Source organism: Salminus brasiliensis, chromosome 12 (genome assembly GCF_030463535.1).
Source record: "Salminus brasiliensis chromosome 12, fSalBra1.hap2, whole genome shotgun sequence".
Lineage (NCBI taxonomy): Eukaryota > Metazoa > Chordata > Actinopteri > Characiformes > Bryconidae > Salminus > Salminus brasiliensis.
The window spans coordinates 26,231,666-26,256,858 of record NC_132889.1 but is presented as its reverse complement, the minus strand read 5'-3'; the positions used below and the strand labels follow the sequence as shown (position 1 = coordinate 26,256,858).

The window sequence follows — 25,193 nt, the reverse complement described above, 5'->3', positions numbered from 1 at the left end:
ATTTGATTTAAAAATAGGTTAAATGTTATTTCATTAATCTTTTCCGTTATAATATGAACACAATACTAAATACTACTACATATTTAGTCTACATTTAAGAGGATTACACTTGCTAAGATATGATTTATGCAGTGTTTTGAGAGCTTTGAGTTTGGGAAGGTACTGCACAGACTGCACTTTTTAATCACCCATGAAATTAGAATTAAAAAGCTCCTTATCTGGGATTTTATTTACTCAGCAAAACACTAATATTACAATAAATACACATAACTCAAGCAAAAAGTAGTGGATTTACATGTTTCGATTTGCTAATTAAAACTCTCTTCTAAGTATTAAAAACTTCTTCCAGTATTACTTAATAGTTATCACATCATTTGGTAAATCAGTGCTTTGTGATGTTCAATCAGGTGAGCTGCTGATGGAATTGAACACATCCACATGCTGGCTGAGGACGTCCAGGAGAAGTCTGAAACCAAACTAGCTTACAAGATCTCCACTATTTTCTTCAAAATAAGAAATCCCTCTTACTTCAGACTGGATTTTTCTGAACAGTTATGTAGATCACATACCTCAGTCCTCACCCGGACATGTTGAGTTCTACCACATACACTAGAGGGCGCCTATTTTTGATCACCTCACTGTTTTGATATGTACGTCTAATAATCCATGTATCCTTTTTCTTTTTCAAAATGGCTCTAGTTTAGCTTTAAATGAGGATGACAGTGACAGAGTATGAAGTTGAGATGGTTACAGGGCTACTTTTAAGTACTGAGATGATTTTTTTTAAGCCAAAACCATTGTTTTCCCCAAAATAATTTCATAAAGACTAAATAAAAGTAAAGGCTTTGGTAAATAAGCTGAAAATTATTTTTAAAAACAAACAGAAAAAAATGAGAAGAATATGGACTGTTTAAAATAAAAAAAGGTATTGCATGTATTCATATTTATAATCCATTCATTTATTTTAATTTTTATACATACTATTAAAGGATACACAGCATGCACACTACTTTTAAATTAAGTATATTATTTTTAACTGTGAAAACATTATGCATACTACATTGCAAGCATGCATGCTACTTAAGTATGCGTACAGCAGGCATACTACATAGGTTTGCATATAATAATTATTTTATACTTACAGTATCCACACTTTTTATGTATTATTTTATTTATTAATTTGTATTTATTTTTCTAATTTTGTTAGCCAAGTATTTTTTAAATACTTGATATATTCAGTGTTGTGTATCTTCAGATGTCTCTAAACGCAAACTGATGAAAATCTCACTTCACAAACAGCTTCATTCTGGTCAGGCACATCTGTTGCTGGGAGCACTTTGTCTCTGAGCTTGTCAGGAAGGAGGGACTTGTCGTTTTTATGCTGGAAGCGCTTGCAATTTAGATGTCTCCTGCATTTTCCTGTTGTGATGTCCATTTACTCTGAGGAGCTTCTTCACAGTGGATGCTTTTCTCCAAAGAGCTTTGCCACATTCTGTGAGAGACAGTGGCAGTGTGCTGGGAGTGTGATGTTTTACAGAGATCTCTGTACTGATGGCTAGTAGGTAGATGACATAGATGCATTGCTATGTCAGATGTACAGTAAATACATGCGGTATTCATGATGTAACGTGTGTGAAAAAACACTGCGACCACAGCGTCTGCCCCAAAACAAGACTATTACTTAATTTATTTATTATGCTGTTTAATTTGACAGCATACACTGCCTGACAGCTTTGGCTGGCCTATTTAACAAATTACGCCACACCGTCATGGAGAATGTCAAGATGCATTTGTATCAAATTGCTATTTTGTTTTACACTGAAGGAATGGATTTGCTTTGTTTTGGTGTGATGGTTTACGGTTCTTCTCAACTGTAAACTCTATTGGCAGATCATTTTGCTTGTGTCATGCCAAAAATATGTGTCAATAAAATAAGACTATCTAGGCAAAATTACTAAAAACAATAAAAACATCTAGAAAGAAGATAATGTGTCTCAGTGATTGGAGCTCTGAGTTATTAATCACAGAGTTGTGGGTGCGATATCCGTGTTTGTTAAGCTGCCACTGTTGGCTCCTTGAGCAAGGCCCTTAACCCTCTCTGCCACAGGGGTGCTGTAGCATGGCTAACCCTGTACTCTGACTCTGAATTTTCCTCTACTGTACAGTAGTGCATGTTTCGCACAGCTTCAGGGACCTGGTTGTTTGGTGGATCCTTGCTAGAATCACATGCTAAGCTATGCTAAGTCTCCCCCTAGATGTGAGTATGAGAGTGCATGGGTGTGTGTCTGTGTGGTACTTGTGGCCCAGTGATTCCAGGTAGGCTCTGGGCAGACTGTGAATCTAACCAGGAGGAAGCAGATATATAGTCTTGTCAAAAATCTCCTGCCAGTCCCATTCAGATCCAAGCCTCTGTCTTGACTCTTACCAGCAGATGGGCTGCGTGTAGAGGGAGCTCTCTGCTGTGGGAGCTTCATGCTGCCTCATTTACTCCACATTCTCAAGACAGTGCTTTGTCTCTCTGCTCATCACTCTTAGCTCTCTGTTCTTGGAAGTAGTAAGAATAGCAGAAGAGCAGCCGTCGCTGTCTGACACACTGCCGTTACACGCAGAGATGGGGGAGATCCAGAGCAAGGAGAACTCTTCACAAAGTCTGCTTGAGTCAGGCAGCACAACACTGGCCTTGTTGAGGGAAAAGAGTGTCATTTCTCCATTTTCTCCATCTGCACAGTGTCAGGCATTGTGCAGCCCGTCATCTCTAAAAGCCCTGTCAGTCCACGAACAGACTCTTAAACCACTTGCACTGAGAACTCCCAAACAAAGCCTTTTAGAAAGTTCCCAAGCCTGGGGAAGACGGGGTTAGGGTTCATGTCTGTTCATTCTTTCCACATCCTTGGATTTTGACCCTGGGATTCGTGTCATTTTGTGCTGAGGGGTGTTTCCGTGGGGAGGTTTCTCTCTAGAGCTAGATACATGCAGAACTCTAATGTTCACCGTCCTGACTTCTCTCCTCTGACTGTTTTTGTTTGGGAAAGACTTATTTGAAGAACTGGAGCACATGGTAAGAGCTTTGTTTGTTTAGTTTGATCGTGACTTTCATAATGCCCTCTAAGTGGATTTACTGTGCTTATTTTACTCACTTTGGCATGTGTATTCAGTGGAGCTGGCTATGCTTCTAGTTAAAAATAATGTCGTGATTTTACATCAGAGTCATGTTCTGGAATGAACTCAGCCCATTTGATCAGCTCCACTTACCATATAGGAGCGCTGTGTAGTTCTATAATTACAGACTGTAGTCCATCTGTTTCTCTGCATACTTCGTAAGCCTCCTTTCACCCTGTTCTTCAGTGCTAATTTGGGTCGTTGACACAGCACTGCTCCTGGCTACTGTCCATTCTAACCTAGTTGCTTTACCTTGTAGATGTAAAGTCAGAGTCAGAAGCTCATCTGTTGCTGCACAGTTTGTGTTGGTCATCCTCTAGGCCTTTATCAGTATCAGTGGCCACAGAACGCTGCCCACAGGCTGGATATTTCTGGCTGGTGGACTATTCTCAGTCCAGCAGTGATGCTGAGGTTTTTACAAACTCCAGCAGCACTGCTGTGTCTGATACACTCATACCAGTGCAACACACACTACAAACACACCACCACTAAGTCAGTGTCACTGCAGTGCTGAGAATGATCCACCACTCTAATAATAGCTGCTCTGTGATGGCCCTGTTGGGTCCTGACCATCAACAAACAGGGTGAAAGGAGGCTAACAAAGTATGCAGAGAAAGAGATGGACTACAGGCTGTTATGATAGAACTAGAAAGTGCTCCTAATATATTAGGAATATGGGTGGTCATAATATTCTTATATCACTGTTTATATGTTCAGTATGTACCATGTTATTTAATTTCTTTGGGCTTTGTCAAGAATTTGTACAGAACTATGCTTAATGAGCTAAGATTGACGGTGTGTTTGCTAACAACGTCTCTACAATTCTTTAAGAAAAAGCTTGAAGTTGGATGCTCTACCATTGATGGTGTTTTCTTGAACAAACTGAATATACTAGACAGACAAACAAGGGGAAAGTTCTAATTTATTTAGTGAGCAAAACTGTCTGAGTAAACCAACATAAACAACATAGAAAGCACTAGAAACGTAGACGTTACATCCATCACTATGAGGAAGACCAGAGAATACGTATTACTAACTTAGGCTTAGGGAGGGTGGATAAAAAAAAAATAAGGCAAAAAACACAGCTTGTGTCAAAATATATCCTAAATTAAGTAAGGGATAAAAATAAATAAAATATAATAATAAATATATAAGCATACCAAGCAATATATACATTAAATATACACAAAAGTAAAAAGAAAGGCCCTGGACAGCTTGTTGTAGAAATACAAGGTATCATGGACTCTATTAAGTACCTACAGATATTAGATCAAAACCTGACTGTCTAATCTGGGAAGCTCTGACTAATTTGTGGTTGGATCTTCCAGCAGGACTGTCATCTACAGCACACCTCAAATCCAACACAAAAATGTTCACTGAGCACAGAATGAAGGTTTTGCCATAGCTGTCCTAGTCCCTTGACCTAAATCCCATAGGAAACCTCTAGGATGTGTGGAATCATGGTTTGAATGTAAAATCAGTTGATTTCAGTTGAGACCACTGGTTCAACCACCCTGTTGTAAATGCAGTCAGGTCAAGGCTGATGAAGAGAGTGATATTTTCCTCTGTTTCTAAGTAGAAGCTGTTTTTTGTGCTGATCCGAGACTTCTTTCCCCTTCAGGGATCTTAAACTAACCGTTAAATAGAAACTCCATGACTGATCCCAGATCAATGTGGGCAGGATTTTTTTCTAGCATCCTGCATTCCAAAGTTCAACCTCAGGCAGAATTTGACTGGGAAAATCCAAGGACTCACAATGTGAGAACTTGGGCTGCAGCTCTGGTTAATCCCCCCTCCCCAACCTCCCTACAGAGACAGTATGAACTCACAAGGGCAGGGATTGCATGTATTTGTCATCCACACAGATAAAGTATATTCCTGGCATTCATCTCTTCTTCCAACATTCCATGTTGCTGTCCAAGCTGCTCTCTGGTCACTTTCTTGTCATGAATGCTGGTTGAAGAATCAGAATAAAAAAATGACCTTAATAGTCAAAATATGATACTGATATGGTGGGGAATAAGGTATTCGTTATTCTAGGTTCATGAATGTAGCAGGCTGGAGATGTTTTAGAGACGGGTGGGTTAGTAGCTTTGGAGCTGGCCTTTTTTTAGGCCCATGCAGATTAACTGATTTCACACACTGAGCCAATTCGAGATAAAAGATCAGAGAGGGTTCAGGATTGAAGGCTGATTGGGGACAAAAAGAGCTGTCGGCCCTTTTCTGTTGATGAAACTGAATCGTGCCTGTTCATCTAGGCCACTCTAAATATCTAAACATGTCTGTATTGCGTGTGTGTGTGTGTCTGTCTAAACTGTGCTGTTTAATGGGTCCTTTAAGCAGCATTTCATTTAAGAATAATAAAGAACAAAAAGTAACACTTTTTGAAGTTAATAAATACAGTGTTTTACACATATTTATTAACTATTCATTGGAAAGTCCAGCCCAGCCCCGTGCACAATTACTTAGCCATGCTGAGCCCATATGCTTCAAGGTGACAGAGCACTGCCAGTGACATAAATAAAGGTCTTACTTAGTCTAGGCCATGACTTGATTGTCTTGTTCCCATGCCTTACTAAGTCACAACGATGACTTAATTATCTTGTTACCACTTCATACTAAGTCATGACCATGACTTAATTATCTTGTTACCATTTCTTACTAAGTTACGACCATGACTTAATTATCTTGTTACCACTCCTTACTAAGTCATGACCATGCTTTAATTATCTTGTTACCACTCCTTACTAAGTCATGACCATGCTTTATAATCTGTGTTTGGAAAAAGGACATATTTAAAGTACAATGGAGTTCGAAACATGCCATGTGCTAAAGAATAAACAAAACTCTAAACTCTCAATCTGGAATAAAAAAAACATTCTAAAGATCAGTTGCACCCTGGAAGACTCCATTTATAGTTTTTTTGAGACATGGTTAACTGAGGCACATGGTGATGTTGGTAACATAACCAGCTTTTAGGGGATTGGTAGAGCATTTTATAATTTGATATCTTTACTACACTTGTGAAAAGTAGTTGGGGACTGTTTCCAGGCATCAAGTGGCTGATTACTGTACCAGGCTCTGATTTGACCTTGGCAGTTGACATTAGGTGGTTTGGTTTACATAGCTCACATCTTAACTCTTAGCCGATTTAAAGCAGAGCACTGCTAAAATTCTCTAGCATTACAATAAAAAATTGAGATGTTTCTGTCTTTCTTTTATTAATGTATGCTGTATGTTAGCCCTTCAGTTCAGCTATCCAAAAATACCTACTATAAAAATGCCACCACTGAGGCCATCCGGTGGTAAGGATCACCTGTATTTATTTATCCTGTTGGCTGATTGTTGTTTACAGCTGAGTGAGTTTCTATATTTCATCATGTATGCTAGGTTCAGTATGAGGCAGCTCTAGTGACAAATTGAATAAGTTCAGACTATTTCCAGCAGCTAGGTTAGCCAGTTATCCTGATATCTGTACATATCATGTCTTTACTGGACTGAAGATAACTTATCACAGCATGCCTTGACTTGAGCTGACTTGACTTGAACCCCCTCGGTTATATATTTTACCCCCTCGTTCTATAACTGATCTTGCCATCTGCCTGGGCCTCATAGATCCTGTGCAAAACTAAAGAAGCAAACTTCAATGATGAGAAAATATAAAGAGCGGCGTAGATCTAACGCTCATGCCAGCGGTGCACCTAAATGACCCGCTGTCTTTCTGCTGAAGCGGCTGAATGAAGGAGCAGTGCAGTTCAGAATGGCCCCCTCGTGTGTAAAAGAGCTCGCCACTGTGCCCTAATCACAGCATGTGCCCGGCTCTTGACTAAACCTTAAAACAGGGAAACATAGGCAAGGGAGAGCGTAAGGGGTGGATGGAGGGAGCGAGAAAGAGAGAGGGAGGGAGGAAAGGAGGGGAATGAAGGAGTGCGGAATCTCTTTTATGTCACACATCAAAAGAGGTGGTCCGCCCACACTGCTGCAGTCACGGCAGCCTGATGCTGTAGCAAGTACAGTCTGCTTTTCAGCATTCCTTTAACCCTTTAACCCTGTAACGCTGAGGCAGCATACAGCCATTCCGGCTCTTAAATCTACTTTTCTTCTTTAATTGCAGGATTTGTCTATTTGTGGCATCTGATATGACATGGAAAGAATACATCTAATCTAAACTTATCACCCAGGGACACACTTTGTATTACCAACTATTATGTACGTCACATTTTAACCGCCTTAGATAAAACAAATCGAGGCCTAAATGTGTGACCATGCTTGCTTAGAAACTATTACAGTGCATCAAGAAAGTGTTGTGCTTCTTTTATATAGCGATAAAAACATAGTAGCAACCAGAAACCTCCAAATCCACATGCTGATACATTTGCTGTTCACATTACTTTGCCACACCCATTTTGTGTCAACAATGGGTGCAAGTTAAAGCAGTTAAATGCATTCATTTGCAGGAGTGTCCACGAACATTCGGACATATAGTGTAGCTTACATATAAATACTCACATCTTCCTGGTCAGGGTCGCTATGAGTCTGGAGCCTACCTGGAATCATCGGGTGCAGGGCAGAAATACCCATTGGAGTGCAAGAGTGACAGTCCATTGCAGGGCAGTTTAATACTAGTTTTAGAAGAATTAATAATAGGTACCAAAACAATACATCTTATGACTATCAGGCTAAATAATGAACTGTTCAAACAATTCAGCTGGCTCTGTGCCAATATGTTTAGCATCTTGCTTCTAGCTGATTTCAGCTCTACCTTTATTTCATTTTTCATCCTTTGCTGTTCCTAGCTGTGTGTCCGTATAGCTTTGTGTGTCTCTGGTGTTTTTGTTGCTCCCCTGTCTCCACACCCACCTATTCCTGCCCCCCTCTCTCTGTTTGTCTTCCGTCTCAGTCTGAGGCGTTGCTGGAAGCCGTAGATAAGGTGCGAGAAGCCATTAGTTGTGTTTTTGACAGATAATATAGTATTAAATAGATGAATTATAGCTCTGGTCACGCTGTGTCCCCTGCTACATTAAATTAAGGAGAATGAAGTTTTCCTGTGGCACCAGTAATGTGTTCTCACAATTGATTAGAAGGGCCCTCATGCACCAGGTTTATTCCATAAAGAACTTTCCAGTGGTTAGTTCTGTAAAGAGGTGCTTTTAAAGTGTAAAGAACCTGCACATAATGTAAAGGTTCAGAACCAGGGATTTTTTTAACTTGAATTGTGCGTTCAAGCCAAAAACCATTTAAACCATTTAAAGAACCTTGTTTAAGATCAATTGTAAAATCCATTGTGCTATTATTACAAGGTCTATAAGTCAAGACATACGATTCTCTACATTCTCTACAAGTCATAATATGTAAAAATACTGTATATTTAGGGCTGAAAATCCTACTTGTGTCTAGAGCAGTAATGTAATTTGATTTTGAATTGTTTATTTGAATAAGTATTTATTAGTGTGTTTATTAGTTATTACTTGTAGGGACATCGCTCTCACATCACATGTTGACATTAATCATTAGAAAAGTCATTTGATTACTAACACAGTTTGTAGAAAAAAGGCATTAATCATGATCGTGTGTAATGAAGTAGTTTAATAAAGTAGTTTATAAAAATAATTATAAAATTATATTTTTATGATTATTTTAATCATAGAAACATCCACCTTTTCTTCTTAAGTTTCTTAAGATTATTTACTTTCTGTCTGTTGAAAAGGGTGTTTTCCGTACAGTTTATGTATATAATGAGCAATTATTGAGAATGAATAGGTTATGTAGGGTTTGGGAATAAAAGTCTACTGTGGAATAAAATGAAGAAGTTGAAAGGTCTCTCTGAAGAGAGACCCATAAGAATTATTTCTTGCATCCTGACTGTTTTGTGATGTTTCTGCCAGGAGTCTTCCTGCTACAGTCCTACTGTAGAACAGCAGGTAGATGGGGTTCCTCTCCCTACTGGCTGGAAGTGCTACAGATCAGCAGACGGACGTAAATACTATGTCAACACTCGCAGTAAAGGTAGGCCTACTTTTTCCTTTTCCACTTGTTTTTTTATCAGCAGTAACCTACCCTCATCCTGGAGGTGGAGAATGTGATCATGTGACCGTGTAAATCAAACCTTTAGGTACTGAACTCACTCCTTGTTGAGTTTTGTCGCCGTCTGGATGTGAGAGTTAGCACTGAGGAGACGTGTAGAGTTGTTATATATATATACGCCCTCCTAATAAAATGATCCAGTCAAAAAGATTCTTCTAACATCATTAGACAACACTAAATGCATCATTAATGCACACTCCTACATCCATTGTTCAACAAACAGTCTACAGAAGCTTTGGGAAGCTCCTTATTCAATTTTTAAATGCTGCAGCAGGGACATTATGGAGCCTGTACAGTAGTGACAGCACGAAGAAATGTAACCGCAGGACCATTTTAAGTGCACTAGAGAATGTGAATAAAAGAAAAGCAACTTTAGGCTTCCATTCTCCCACAAATATACTCTTTGATATTCACACACAGCTTCAAAATCAAAGAAGTTGTGATTAGCATTTGCAAAAGGTTTGACAAACCCCTTTATATTGGCAGAGCGTCTAACCTTCACTAGCATCTAGCTAGCTAGGTTTGCTCACATTTTTCAGCTACTGTGCTACTTACTGTGCTGTTGGCTGTCTGATAAAGGCAAAAGGTTCTTGTTCACTTAATGCACTCAGCTACATTCATATCAAGGTTTCTGGAAAATGAACGCAGGTCAAAGACAGTGTGCTAGTTGTAGTTTTTTAAAACTTACTTTTGCTTCACTCTGCTGGTGTCTGACTGCTCATCATGAGCTGAACTACTTTCTTCCAGATGAGTGGGTGGAAGTTTTCTAATCAGACAGTTACATGAAAGAATGTTTACCACCCCTCTGGCTATGCCAATGAGCTAGAGGATGGCCTACACAAATAGTGCCTGGCAACATGTGTCCTACAGTCTCATCAAAGAGGAACTACATGATTTGAGTTTCTAAAAGTTCAAGTTTGTGGAGTTTTTTTTTTTTTTCAGTTTTTGCTTAATGTTGCTTCTTTACTTCTTTAAGGAAGGTCTCTTTAGGAGCATTGACACAAGGCATGAGTTACTAAGGGGGTTCCAGCTTCCCCAGATTTCAGGATTATTTAACTAAAGCTGCTCAGACGAAAAAAAAAGAAGTAATAACCTGGATTTATATTTATATATTTATAAACCATGCAGCTCCCTTAAATTATTTCCCACACCAACTGCTGACTATTTTTTGAAGAAATGTCTTTTACACACAACCTTGTAATGCAGGGGCAGCCATGGACTTGCTGGTTTAGTCTGCTGAACAGCAGAAGCAGTGTCCTCTCCTCTCCCAATATTCACCACTGAGTTGCCCTGGAACGAGTTTTCTAGGCACTGAATTGGCTGCCCTTGCACCATATGTGTGTACTTACTGCACCTAGTCACTAGTGTGTGTGTGTAATTTGATAATAATAGGTAATAAGGTAATATTATCCCACTATGGATACATTATTTTCCTCAAACTACTATATTTTCAGCTCAGTTTGCTTTCATGCAACACAGTTTGCTTTCATTTCAACACAGTTGGTTGCCATGGTTACCACATATTGATGGGCCTGATTGGTCACCACAAAGCATATGCATTACATTCATTCAAAAAAGCGAGAGCAGCATCAGTGGTGCATCAGTGGTTTAGTGCATAAGGTATATGTATATATTGTTTCTCGATACAGTACAGCATGTTATAATATTACAGCTCTAGATTCCAGGTGCTACACGTCCTCATATTGAACTTTTCATTTTTGGGCTCAAGTTGCAAACCTGATGCGGTCATGCAGATTTCTCCTCCACAACAGTCAAAGAATTTAACCATTTCCTCTGCAGGAAAGCCACCCAGGTGCCTATTCAGTCTCTTGTCATCTCAAGACTTGACTACGTCTACTCACTCTTGGCTGGTCTTTCTCTGTGTGGCATCAGGCCCCTGCAACAGATCCAGAATGCAGCAGCTTGACTCATCTTCAATCTTCTGAAGTTTAGCCATGTCAGATCCTTGCTTTGTCCCCTTCACTGGCTTCAGCCTGCATCAGATATAAAAGGCTGAAGCTGGCCTAGAAATCCAAAAATAGTCCAGCTCCTCTGTGCCTGATGGCATTGGTCAAAACCCGGTCCATATCGAGAGCGTATCATGCCTCAAGTACGACCTGGCTTGACCCACCATCTCTTAGGAAGCATGGGATACAAGAAGCCAAATTATTCTCTGTCCTGGCACCAATGTGGTGGAATGAACTCCCGGTATTGTCTGAACAGCAGAATCACTTTTTCTGTGGATGTCAACTCTTTTGAGGGCACTTAAGAAAACACTAAGTTTTGATTGTTCTTCTCCACGGGTTTTGCATAGTTTAGTAATCTCAACATTCAGGTTCTAGGAAATTATGTATTGCTTGCAAATTGTTGTGTTAGAGTTGTGTGGTTTATTTCTGGTGGCATTAAACTTAAAAATATCTTAAATTTGGGGTCTGTCGATACTAACTTTAGATATTCTGACAGAAGGACTAAACACTTTATAATAAAGTTGCACTAAATAAAAGCATTCGCTAAATGTCATTAATGCAAATGTGAATGTACATTTTGTTGATTATCCACTGAGTATGTCACAAATATTCTGTTTCCGCATTACAGTTCGGGTAAGAAAGCTCCTAGAGCCATCTCATGTAATAAAAATTAACAACACCACACTTTCTCTGGTATACTAGGCCTAATGCTGCTGTCGGATAAGAGCATTAGCCATAAATGCCATAAATATATACAAAGACTAGGATTAGAGTTAGACAATCAAACATTCAGGAAATCAGGAACCCTTGTAAAAATCAAGAGGATTAGGCCTTATTGGCTGTTCTGACCTTTTAAAATGAATATGCTTCTTTCCATTGATCCTCCTTACCACTGACGCAAGCTGAACACCAAGTAGTTTATCTCTTATCAGCCGCATTGCTTGTGAATATGGCCCAAAGCCTCTCTCAGCAGGCGTTCAGTGCCTGATAAAGAATTCAAACTTTTGATAAGGGAGCAGGCATTTTCATGTATTTTGTTGTGTAACCATAGAAGTCATCTCGTCCTCTCGAAGAGCCGCGGGCTGGGAAGCATCATTAGCATTCTCCATCATCTCCATGAACCATTCATCTGAGGAGGGAGCCACAGAGCTGATCTGGAATGGATTAATCTGATTTACACACATATATTAGCCACCCTTCCCACACACACACACATGGCTTTATAACCTCTTCATTTTCTCATTTCTCTGATGAACTGCAGCGCCCTGCCTGGCCTGTACACTACTGTAACAATCGTTTGTTTTCTAGCAAAAGCTAATAGAAGTGCATGGTGAAGGCAGGCCTGTTTAATAGTGATCATTATCAGTAGTTAGGGAGTGAAGCCCAGGCAGCGCTCCCATGGGGCAGCCTGTGTTTACAGTGTCTGGGACGGAGGCCAGAGAAAGAAAGGGAGAGAGAGGGAGCATGACTGCTGCTAGCTATGGGCAATTTTCTTTTTGTTACAATACTAAATAATTGCTGGACCAGTCTTGCCAGGCCTTAAAGTAAAATAAAATAAAAATGATTTGTTGATTATTGATTTAATTCTTAGATGCCTGGGTTAGAGTCATTTTGTATATTAAAGGAACTCAGAATTGTGTGTCTGCTAATAATTTTCAGCCAACAGCAGTCAAACACACTGAAAAGTCAAATGTTATGCAAATATCTGATAACATTAGTAGCATATGCCTAATATTGAGTAGGTACCCTTTGTGCTGCTACAACAGAACTGACTATTAGAGGCATTGACTCCACAAGGCCTTGTTCTGTAGGTTGTAAGGTGGGGCCTCCATGGATCACATCAGTCAGCCTTAGGTGCCCATTTTGCTGTTGCTGGTCACCTTTTGGAGCACTTTTGGTGGTACTGACCACTGGATGCCTGACATTTTTGCGATGTTCAGACGTCTGACAAAATATGGCCAATTTCCCCTGCTTTTAACACATCAACATTAACTGCTGTTCACTTGCTGCAAAATATATCCACCCTTTTGACATATGAAGAAAATCAATGTTTTTCACTTCGCCTCGCCACGTCGTCAGTGATGTTAATGTAGTATGGTTGATCGGTGTATATAAGTGTACATCTATGTTTCATTGCCAGTATTTTTTTAATAAAAAAGATATTAATTCATGTATTAATGCATATTTAGCTTTTTGTGTGATGGAAATTGCATTTTGTTACCTGTTGATGAAAAAGCACAGGAATTGGAATAGGAATCCAATTTAGATTCTTTAAAATGAACTATAGACCCGCTATTACCAGTTTTAGAACTGCTCAGTGAGTGTAACCTCCAAAATGTGTACTCACTCTGTACTTTGTTAATAAGAGTGGATGAAAAAGTGAATAATTGTTTGCACCAATGTTCATTAGCCTAAAATTATATTAATATTCTATTTAAACCTCTACTATGTTTTGGCAGTGTTCATAGAAAAAAAATAAGATCAGATATTGCTAAAAATAAAAATAAAATGATAATTTTATTTACAGATTTTCCATTAGAAATATCATATTGATTAAATTGGTACTTTAGTATCAACCCAAAGTTGTTGTGTATTGAAGAGCAAAACAGTACCAGAACCAGCACTTCTGCTTTAAAATCACTCTTGTAAGAACATGTTCTGGATTGTGCTTGGCTTTGAGCTGGCACACCCGCCACATTTCTGGTGTTGGCTCAGCACCGCGGATCTCCAGTGAATACTGGCCGAACTGCCTGCAGGCTATTTTTGAGCATAGCGCAGCCACGTGCTACTGCTTTCGCTTTGTAAACAGTTTTAGTGTGTTTTCTTTCTTCGTTTTTTTTTTTGCAATATTTGTCTCATAGGTGGCACATCAGTCCTTTCTGGCAGCTCTGGGTGGACAGCTGGTGTTGTTTTTGGTTTACATAGCCACCTCTATTGCCTTTCAAAATGAATAATTGGCATTTTCCTCTTGAATGTGAAATCAAATACACGTACCAGAACTGATTTTGAGATATATAATAGCTCAAATATAGGGATTGGAATTTGATCATTCAAATGAAGCTTTTGGGAAATGTCCAAGGAGAAATGTCATGGAATGTCAAATGTGGGTAATAAATGTGATCTGTTTTTGTCACTCAAACTTTAATGAAAATAGGAGTATTCTGCTACAGTTTGGCCAGCTGACAGCTGCAACTAGGCCACAATTCTTCATCAGAGTAGTAATGGCATGTACCCTCCAGACTTCTAATTCTAAAATAACATTCACAGGAATGGCTGCCAAAACAGCCACTCTATATCACTGAGACTGCTATCCGTAGCTGATTACCAAATGACGCTTACACAGAGTTTGAAACATTATTTGGGCAACTAAGCAAAGAAATGTAGCAAAAACAGTTTTAGACTGAGCTGAGGAAATGCACGGTTGCCTCTGGTTGGTTGTTCTCAGTGTTTTTATATAAACTGTATCTGGATGTCTGTTTTTACAATAACTATATGAAATTTAGGGATAAAAAGATACTAAATTCGTTTCTAAAGATCAAACTGAATCATTCTGAGGTAAGAGATTGAGATGTTTGGTGTTTATTTATCACTGCTTTTTGATTTAGTTGGTTTTAGCATCTTGAAAGGAATGTCTTGTCATTTTTAGTCTACATTAGTCATATCATATAGATTTATTTATAATTTTATTCGGACTAAAACAGCATCCACTGTGGGCTCCTAACATTAGCTAGCCGACTAATATTACAAAGCTACATGGTTACTAGCAATACATGCTAAATAATTAGCATAACAGTTTAGGTTAGGTAACAGGTTATGCTAAGATGAGTAAACCTTGCCTAAGAAAAAAAATTAACATGAATGGGAAAGGATTCGAGAATGTTTAGCTATTTGAAGTGAAATTAGCTAGGTTTGCTAACAATGTATGAGTAAACCTTGCCTGAGAAAAAAAAAATCACAAGAATGGGAAAGGATGCGAGAATGTAAATGTAAATAAGCTAAGTTAACTAACGATGATAGGATGAGTAACCCTTGCCTATTAAAAAACAATTAACATGAATAGGAAAGGATACAAGAATGTTTAGCTATTTGAAGCGAAATTAGCTAAGTTCGCTAACAATGGTAAGATGAGTAAACCTTGCCTAAGAAAAAAGACAATTCACGTGAATAAGAATGGATACAAGAATGTGAAGCTAAATTAGTAAAGTTAGCTAATGACGGTAAGATTAGTAACCCTTGTCTAGAAAAAAAAAACTATTAACGTCAATAGAAAAGGATACAAGAATGTTTCGCTATTTGACGTGAAATTAGCTAAGTATGCTAACAATGGTAAGATGAGTAAACCTTGCCTGAGGAAAACAAAACAATTCACTTGAAAGGGAAAGGATGCAAGAATGTGTAGCTAAATTAGTAAAGTTAGCTAATGATGGAAAGATGAGCCAAATTTTTTGCTGTGGTTGGGCATCTTCTGGTGAGCTTCAACTTCAGAAATGAGAAAACAGGTGGCCAAGATATGGCATCTTCTGGAGAAAAAAAACCCTAAATGAATGAACTTCTTCTGCACCAACATACCGTCATTGACAGTCACAGTTGCAAACAAAGCAAACTAGTTAACTAGCTAGCATTAGCTGCTCATTGAACTTGGTTTCTTAAAAAAAAAAAACATCACATCAAGACTGCTCATACTCACCGGGCAGTTTCTCTAACTTCCATGCTACCGAAAAGCTGTAGATTTGAGTCTGGGTCATCGTAAAATGTCTTCTACTCTATATGTATTTCCAGAAACAACGTGGAAGCGGCCATGTACACCAGCCGCTGGCCCAAAGACTGCTTGTATGCACAAGAACTCAGGTAACCTCTGGCTCCTATAACTGCATTTGACCCATGGTTCTAACTCAGTCCTGTCCTGGCCTGACTAATATCCCCTCAAAACATTTCTCGATGTGATGCGTCATGCCTCAGTGCTCTAGAAGACATCAGTCTTGGTTGTCCTGATGATGGCTTCCCCCTGTGCATGAAAGCTGCAGGGCCACATCAGTGGAAAGCCCATATTTCTTTTTCAGGGGAGACATGTAGGGTCCAGTCACCTTTATAGGGCTTAAAACATCCATATTATTTTACACCTTTGAAAAGGGTCAACAAGCATGTCAACTCAATTTAAATGTTTTTTTTTTAATAATCAATATTAAATCAATATTCTAAATATACCCTCTGATGTCCAGTTTGTAAGATTTCAATGTATACACTGTATAAGGTATTACTGAATAAATAATATGACAAGTGCTTCCACATTTTTGCATAGTAGCATTATGCCTCTCCTCTGTAAGCTCCCTGAGATTCCCTTTCTTTTTCCCCGCTGTTGTCCCTGAGCCTCTGGTTCAGTGCCTGTCCTCTCACCGCAGTGTCAGTTCAGAGTGTGTGGGGACTGTACACGTGAACTGTTGGCAGCGATGCCTCTGGCTGTGGAGAGAAAGCTCTTAATGGACACCAAATAAAAAACCCTGCCTTTGGGAGAGGAATAGGGGATGCATGGGCACACAAGGAGTAGGAAGCAGATCACAGTTCCTTACATTATAGCACAAGCTGCAGTGCCTGCACATCCAGGAAATATTTCATATGTGGCCAGAATAGAGGAGAGAAAGGACTACTGGTCCAGGATGGATTGGCCTAACATCTCAGTTTTCCCACCAAATCTAGTCCATCTTCCAAGAGTCTGGGGATTGCTTTTTTAGTTTTGTACTGGAGATTTGAGGCTAATAGAGCTAATATGCATCACAGCCATGTGAAATTGTCACTGTAATGTCACTGTTTTTGCTGTGTAACTTGTGTAATTTTTTATCATTTATTTTTATCATTTATTTATTATTATAGAATTTACAATATAGATTACTAGATTATAGATAGAATATTATTATAGATTACAGTGGTGAACCATGGCAATTAGACCTAGGCCTTCAGTTCAGCCTACAAATGTGAAAACTCACAGTAAAAACCTTTACTATATTACTATATTAAATTACTACTATACTATATTAGTACTGTAATCTAGGAGAGTTGAGGATCATTATTCCTTCACTGAAGGCCTAGAAGAGGGTTCCACAATGATGGATAGTAGTCAGGAACCATATATGCAAGCCTATAGAAGACATACAGCAATGAGCCAGAAGCGAATGACGTTGATTAGATCATAAAGGCATGTCAAGGGCTGGAATCTTAGGTGGTAACTAAAGTTTGTTATTGTGTTGAATGTGGAAGAAATGGGAGGTGAAAAGATCTGAGCAAATTGACAAGGGCCAAATCATTATGGCCAGATGACTGTGTCAGGATATCCCCAGAAAGCCTGCAGGATGCTTCCAGCCAGCAGGAGGGAAGAATACTGTAAGTGGTCTGGGGAGGGACAAACCATGCAACCATGGACAACAGAGAGCAACAAATGCCCAAGATTCATCGATGCGTGAGAGAAACTGAGGCTATCCAGTCAGGGCTGAACTGGCAGTTGGGCTTGAGTCAAAGAAACTCAAATTCCAGATACCACAGGGCATGTTCAGACTGTTTGGTGGGCCAGAGCTGTTTTGGTGGCAAACGAAGGACCAACAGCATGTTAAGCAGGTGGCCATAATATTTTGAGGCAGTTTGAGGCAAGTGTGTTCAGTGCAAAGTCATGGATAGAAATTATTTTATACATGCGGCTTTAACAAAATCAGTTCAATATTGTCTAAAGTTTTGAACAATGGTACAGCCAGGACTGGATATGGGTTCGGAAGTCCTACATGCTTTAATTGACAGCTCTGAGGGGGCGACAGGAAAGGCTCCCGTTGCTCATCCACGGCCAACAGCTCCAAACACAACAACATACGCAGCATTTAAGTAGCAGACTGTGTGGGCTGGCCCAGGACTGAGTGGAGCCCTGTCTAAGCCTTAACCACTCCATACTTACATTTTGTCCTGCATTTGTCATTGTGTTGAAAAGTATCTGTCAGATGCAGGTTTGTATATAGCATGCATCATTTGTGTGTGCCTGTTATTGTATTATTCTAAACATTATTATATTCATAATGTGTGCCATCTGAGTGTTTAATAGTAGAGCAAAATGTTTTGAATTGTATAATCATAGTGAATTACCATGCTGAATTTGAACAGTGCAGGCTAAATACCCCACAGCTACAAATATGGTTCAAGTCAATCATTATAGAATTTATTTGCATATAACCATAAGTAATAAGTAAATGAAGGAAAAAAACCTCTTAGCCTTCAGTGGAAGTCATTTTAGAGCATTAGTATTGATCTATTCATCCTTTCGAGACAAAGCAAACAACAACTTGCAGATTCTAATTATGTCAAGGTGACAAAATATTAATTAGTTGGCCCCTTCTATTTATATTTCTATGGAACACATCCAAGGACTTGGTGTAAGTCCTTGTCCTTTTTTGTATTTTCAGTGAACGGATGCCAGTCTATTGGAATTGCTGTCCAGCAGCTGGAGAAGGCAGACGTCTCGCAGCGGAAAGCCGGCACGAACGGCCAGGTACTGTCCTGCTGAGGCAGGTCACAGCCGAGAGCTTTAAGAGGATTGATGTGTAAGTCTATGTCCCGCAGCTACTTAAGGCCTGTAGAACACAAGAGTACCTTAAGCTTCCAGTAGGTAGCCTTATCTGTTATCCAGAATGGTAAGGTTATGTCATGTGATGTCATGGTATTACACAACATGAAGAAATGACAATTGAATCATATCCATAATAGTGTTAAAATTGTAGTATGTGGCACTCCACAGCAAGCTTCCATTCATTTATACTTGTGAAAAGTCATCTGTATGCTCTTTGGACTCCAAGTCATAAGTCTAAGATCCTTAGCACATCTGGGCTATAGCTTGAAACATTTGTCCAAATCAGAAATCATTTCTTATGATGACTAGCTCATTTTTCTCCCACCTTTAGCAATATTGGCCTACATTTAGCCCTGATTTAAAGTAGAATTTATAAACTGCTGATTTGACAATGGCTTTTAATGTTACTGTAAAGAAGTATAAATTGTACATTGGAAACATTAAAGTATTGTTTGGACTAAAGTTGGGTTGGGAAAGAAAATTTGTGGACTATAGTTGGGTTTAAAAAACGTTTTGGACTATAGTTGGGTTTGAATAGAATATTCTGGACTATAGTTGGGTTTGGACAGAATATTTGGATTATAGTTGGGATTGGACAGAATATTTGGACTATAGTTAGGTTTAGACATCATATTCTGAACTATAGTTGGGTTTAGATATAATCTATTTAGACTGTAGTTTGGTTTGGACAGAATATTTTGGACTAAGGTTGAGTCTGAACAGAATTTTTAAAATTTTGGGCTATAGTTGGGTTTGGACAGAACGTTTTTGGACTGTCGTTGGGTTTAAACCCAATGTTATTGAACTGAATTTGGGCAGAATTATGTTGGGCTGTAGTTGGATTTGGGAAGAATATTGTTGGGCCACAGTCAGCTTTGGACAGTTTTTTTGCAGCTACAGTTGGGTTTGGACAGAATTTTTTGGGCTATAGTTGGGTTTAGACAGAATGCTGTTGGACTGGATTTGGGCGGAATTATTTTGAGCCATAGCTGGATTTGGGCAGACTTGTGTTGGGTTACAGTACCATAACATAATAATAAAGTGAATAAGTGGCCAGGATATGTGTTTCACAACTTGTTCTGAAGCCTGATATCCTGTGGTCAGAAACTGTTCTGGACTGGATACTGTGGTCATGCCAGGGTCCGACCTGATTTTGTGGGTTTTCTTCAGACAGCGGGACTGATAGATGTCCTGTCAGGCCCTGAGTTTGCTGCCTATGATACATTTTGTATTATTTTCTGCTCTCTGAAGGTGCCTTGCAGTGCAAAACACAAGCAGTGCAGATGCCATATCTGTCGCGTTTCCATCTGTGATGAAGCCTAGGATGATCCTGCCATCAGCAAATGTGAAGATTTGGATTTGTGTTTGGCTACACAGTCATGTGTAAACAGGGAGCACAGGAGGGGGCTAAGCACACATCCCTGGGGAGCACATGTGCTCAGAGTCAGTGTGGAGGAGAAACTCCAGTTTCCTATTTTCACCACCTGGGGTCTGCCTGTCAGAAAGGCCAGAATCCAACTGCAGGGATGTGTGTTTAGACTTAAGTCTGTGATGAGGGATGCTTTTGTTTGAAAAAAATCTCATTTATTTTGTTTTGTTTTGAGCTGTATTTTTACATTTGTCCTTAGATCTGTATGAGTGAAATGCAAATTGATAAGGGTCCATAGGGGGCATAAGGGAGAAACAAATATGGGGTCAGTACAACATAACTGAAACAATGGTGATTCTATTTAAGTAAGTAAAAATTACAGACAGTTTTAAAGTAATAAATATATCAACCCCAATATATCAAATATATTAACCTTCACCAGCTGGCTGGCACATGCTCTAAAGGGCATGACCCCTTTTGAGCATGTGCTTTAAATTTTGTCGGGCTTGGACAGAATTATTTGGACTATAGTTGGATTTGGACAGAATTTTATTAGGCTATTGTCACTCTTTTGTCCTTCTGCTGTGTTTCCTTCTGTCAGTTTGTTTTGGTTTTCCCCATGTGCTCTTTTTAGCACATGGCTATGTTTTTGTGTCCTCCCTTTCTCCATTTACTTGTATTTATGTGGGTTTCACCAATATTTGTTGAGCTACGGTTAGATTTAGCAAATATTGGTTGGGCTGTTTTTGGAGTTGAACAAAGGTTTGTTGGGCTGTAGTTGGGTTTGATAGATTTTTGATGGGATATAGCTGAGTGTGGACAGAACTTTGTTAAGCTACAGTTGGCTTTGTCATTATTTTGTTGGGCTATTATTGGGTTTAGACAGAATTATTTGGACTATAGCTGGGTTTGGACACACATTTTTATGCTATGTTTGAATTAAATTTTTATTTATTTATTTATTTATTTTTTTAAACTTTGTAGGGCTATAGTTGGATTTGGACAGTATTTTGGTGGACATAATTTCCTTGGGCTTTAGTCGGTTTGGGCCAATTCCTTCAGGCTTTTTGGTTCAAACAGCATTTTGCTGGACTATTGCTGGGTTTGGACAGAATTTTGTCAGCCTATCATTGGGTCTGGACAGAATTATATTAGGTTACTGTTGGATGTGGATAGACTTGGAAATAATCATCTGCACACAACAGTAAGTTGTGTGATTCAAAACTTTCTCAGGCAGAACATTGGGTCAGAGTTGGGCAGAATGTTCTCCGGCTGCATTCAGGTTCAGACTTAACCCCAGATTCAAGCCTGATAAACCTTTTGAACCCTCATGACTGTTGTCCAGCCACTGGATAATTGGATAGATATAGTATTAAGACGTAACATTCATTACCCACTATGAATAGTTTGGTAACTGTTATGAGGATAATTTGTATGTAGTAATAAAAAAGAGGAACTAACATGTGAACCCACATGCAACCTGCAACCTTAGGGATTACAGGGTTAGAGTTGTAGTCTGGGCTGCTGGCTCAGGAGACACTTGCGTAGGTCTGTTGATGGTAACAGGTAAAGCAGTAGCTGAAGCTGGGCCAAGTAAGATCCTTGGCAGGCCACGTGACCCGCCGAGTGGTTGGACAAAGACACATGCATGCCAGGAAGCAGACAGGCGCGGCCAGGAGAAGAGCAGGCCATATGGGCAGCCTGCTTGCGGACGCTGGAGCACGGTCAGGGGCTGAGCCAGGGCCAGGCCGGGGAAGGGCGGACTATAGTGGGGCAAGAGGCGCGGGACAGGAGAAGAGGACAGAGGGCTGGGGCACGGATAGGGGGACGGCAGGGCACAGCAGGACAGGATAGGACTGGACAGGACAGAGCGGTAGGTGCTGGGCCGGTGCCGCCATGTTCTGGAGAAAGGTGAGAGTAAGGTGTGTGTGTGTGTGACTGTGTACTGCCTTTTACTGTTTATACAAATGTAGAGGATGTGATTTTGATCTTCTGGAGAAATCTGTGTGTGTGTTTTGCCTTTTGCTGCTACATGTCTGCATGCTATAATTCAGTGTTCTCTGTGTGTGTGTCATATGCGGTGCATCTCATACACATGGTCATTAGGAGGGGGGTGGGGGGATGCGCTGGGCTTGTTTTGCTCAAAGATAAGCATCATGGATGGAAGCTAGAACACTGTGAACTCACACACACACGTTCTCACATGCTCAAGCACACGAGTCTGCTGCTCGGTTCATGTGTAAATATAGCACCTGCACTCACTCTCCATCATTCCACCGCTTCACATAACACACACACACACACACACACACACACACACACACACACACACACACACACAGGAACACATGAGCACAGAGAGACACACACTCTTTTCGCACTGTGAATACAGATACCTTGAAGCTTCACACAGCTTCACAAGCAGGTGAATCTCTCTCTCTCTCTCACTCTGATGCTGTATCTCGTCTCCAATCCCAATTAGCCTCTGAACGCTTATCACATGGCAATTTCAATCCCTCCTCCCCACTTTTTCAAACACACGCACACACACACAGCAGGGGGGGAGGCGTGGTGCAGTTTGTGTAAATATAAGATGTCTCTTCCTCTTTGCCCTCCTACTTCTGCTTTCTAACACTGTCACTCCATCCCTGCCTGCCTTGCTTTTTCTGTGTCTATTCCATGCCATGTTCTATTTTTTACTGTAGAATTTTTTGCTGTTTGGTCATTCAGACCGTATGACTTTGGTCATTGTCTCGCTGTCATGCTTAATCCTCTCTTATTCTTTCTATTTTTCTCAGTTAAGAATGTTAAGCGTTCTTAACTATAGGTTTGTGTTGGTCGCCATTTCATTCACTTCTATTACACTTACACATCTCTCATCTCTGTCTTTCCTATGTCTTTGGGCCTGTTTAAACCTCACATTAACATGGATTTCGGACCTGGATAGAATCTGGATGTGCTTCAACCAGATTCTGTTTACACATGACCCCAGTGTGACCAGATGAGATCTGATTTTACTGGCGTAAAAACGTAAAAAACACACCAACTTATACAGCATTTCCGTTTTACTTCCTGTAAACAAGGGGTTTTTCACTGTCCTGCTCTGGGAGAGAGTATTAAAGTGACAGTAGGGGTTCTACTCTACTAGGGGTAATACTGCTCTCATCTACCAGTAAATAAGCAAGAGCATAAGCACACACACACACACACACACACACACACACACAAACACACAATGTGAAGAAGATCATGGCATTATTATATTGTATTTGCCTTTAGCTGTGAGGGCAGTGGATTATAACAGGTCATTAGTGAGCGGTTAGAGTAGAGTAGGGTACAGGGTTGACTCTGTTGGTCAACGTGACATACCAGCATTTTGCCTTCTGTAAGTGTCTTGCTGGTTCAGCTAAGGCATCCATTACTGAATTACAGAATGCCTCTGCCATAATTCCAGATTTACGTTGTGGCACATGTGAACCTGGATGTAAAAATGTATTGCTCGTTGCTGCAGTAACATTTGTTAGCATGCAAGCTGCTTTGTGTGTCATTTAAAAACAAGTAATGTCTGTGAATCAGTGGGAGCTCACAAATGGCCAAAACGACAAGGCAATAGGGCAATAATGCTGTTATTATAATTAGAAAATACTGTGCTAATTATTTATAATTATAGATATAGACAATCTGTAGATTTCCATGTTTTGTCACACCTTTACACACATTTTCATTTTACCACTATAACATAATGGCCCATATCACATAATGGCACTGTATCTGAATCTGTTCAGTATTATTAACATTTTACATTTACATTTATATTTATGGCATTTAGCAGACGCTCTTATCCAGAGAAAGACAGAGAGACAAAGTGCTTTGCTATTTACCCAAGAAAAGCCTTAGCTAGTTAGAATAGACTAATAATTCAAAGGATACCTCTAAGCTTAGACATTACTAAACACAAGACAATAAGGTGACCATAGTACTCTAATCGTCCAAGTACTCTCGGAAGAGGTGGGTCTTCAGTCTGCGTTTGAAGACAGCGAGCGACTCGGCTGTTCGGACACCCAGGGGAAGCTCGTTCCACCACTTTGGTGCCAGGACAGAAAAAAGCCTGGACGCTTGTCTTCCGCGGATTTTGTGGGATGGCGGGTCGAGCCGAGCCGTACTTGAGGCTCGAAGGGCTCTAGGTGCGGATCGGCTTTTGACCATTGACATCAAGTATGGAGGGGCTGGTCCGTTCTTGGCTCTGTAGGCCAGCGTCAGGGTTTTAAATCTGATGCGGGAAGCAGCTACAGGAAGCCAGTGAAGAGAACACAGCAGTGGAGTGACATGGCTGAATTTAGGGACATTAAGGACGACCCGTGCCGCTGCTTTTTGGATGAGTTGCAGGGGCCTGATGGTGCGCAGAGGGAGACCAGCCAGAAGAGAGTTGCAGTAGTCAAGTCTAGAAGTGACGAGAGACTGAACGAGCACCTGGGTGGCCTCTCTAGAGAGGAAGGGTTGAATTCTCCGGATGTTGTACAGGAGTATGTTAACATGGTTGTAGATATGCCATCTGTCTTCAGTGTAACCAGATCCGATTTTTTTTCCTGTGTAAAAAAGCACATCAACATGCACATAAATTTCATTTTTCATCCTGTAACCGACATTTTCTCATCAAGGTGGTACGACAGTTCTCAGAAAGGGGGTTTCTCAGCATGGTAGAACTATAGATGGTTCTCATTCCCGTAAATGCAAAGGGCTGTTTCAACTACAAGAGATCTTACTCTGTGAACCTGGCAGCTGTGATAGCTGTGGTACACACTTGCTCACACACAACCACACACAGAGTGAGAGAGAGTGAGGGAGATGGAGAGAGTGTATCCGAACATGGAGAATGCATTCCGTTTCCTCTTGTGTTAAATGTGGTCCAGGTGCACCTCTGACCACCTCGGAACGTATTTTGAGTGATCCAATTGTAATCCATTTGCAATCCGTTTGTAATCCGATCACAGTGCGTCTGAAGCATGTTTACACC

General features: G+C 40.0%; 1 protein-coding gene across 2 annotated transcripts in view; it reads left to right on the top strand.

Annotated features, from left to right (window-relative positions):
* The first annotated feature begins 3,040 nt into the window (after positions 1-3,040).
* gas7a (growth arrest-specific 7a) overlaps positions 3,041-25,193 on the top strand; it is a 65,961-nt gene continuing 43,808 nt past the window's right edge. Inside the window, exons 1-4 of one of the 2 annotated variants that reach the window (XM_072693115.1) lie at positions 3,041-3,058; positions 9,045-9,165; positions 15,990-16,058; positions 18,647-18,732. In XM_072693115.1, coding sequence (XP_072549216.1) covers positions 3,056-3,058; positions 9,045-9,165; positions 15,990-16,058; positions 18,647-18,732 — 279 coding nt within the window. In that variant the 5' untranslated portion in view covers positions 3,041-3,055. Of the gene's footprint in view, positions 3,059-9,044; positions 9,166-15,989; positions 16,059-18,646; positions 18,733-22,060; positions 22,091-25,193 lie in introns of those variants that run through there. The other variant, XM_072693117.1, reaches the window with a different exon arrangement.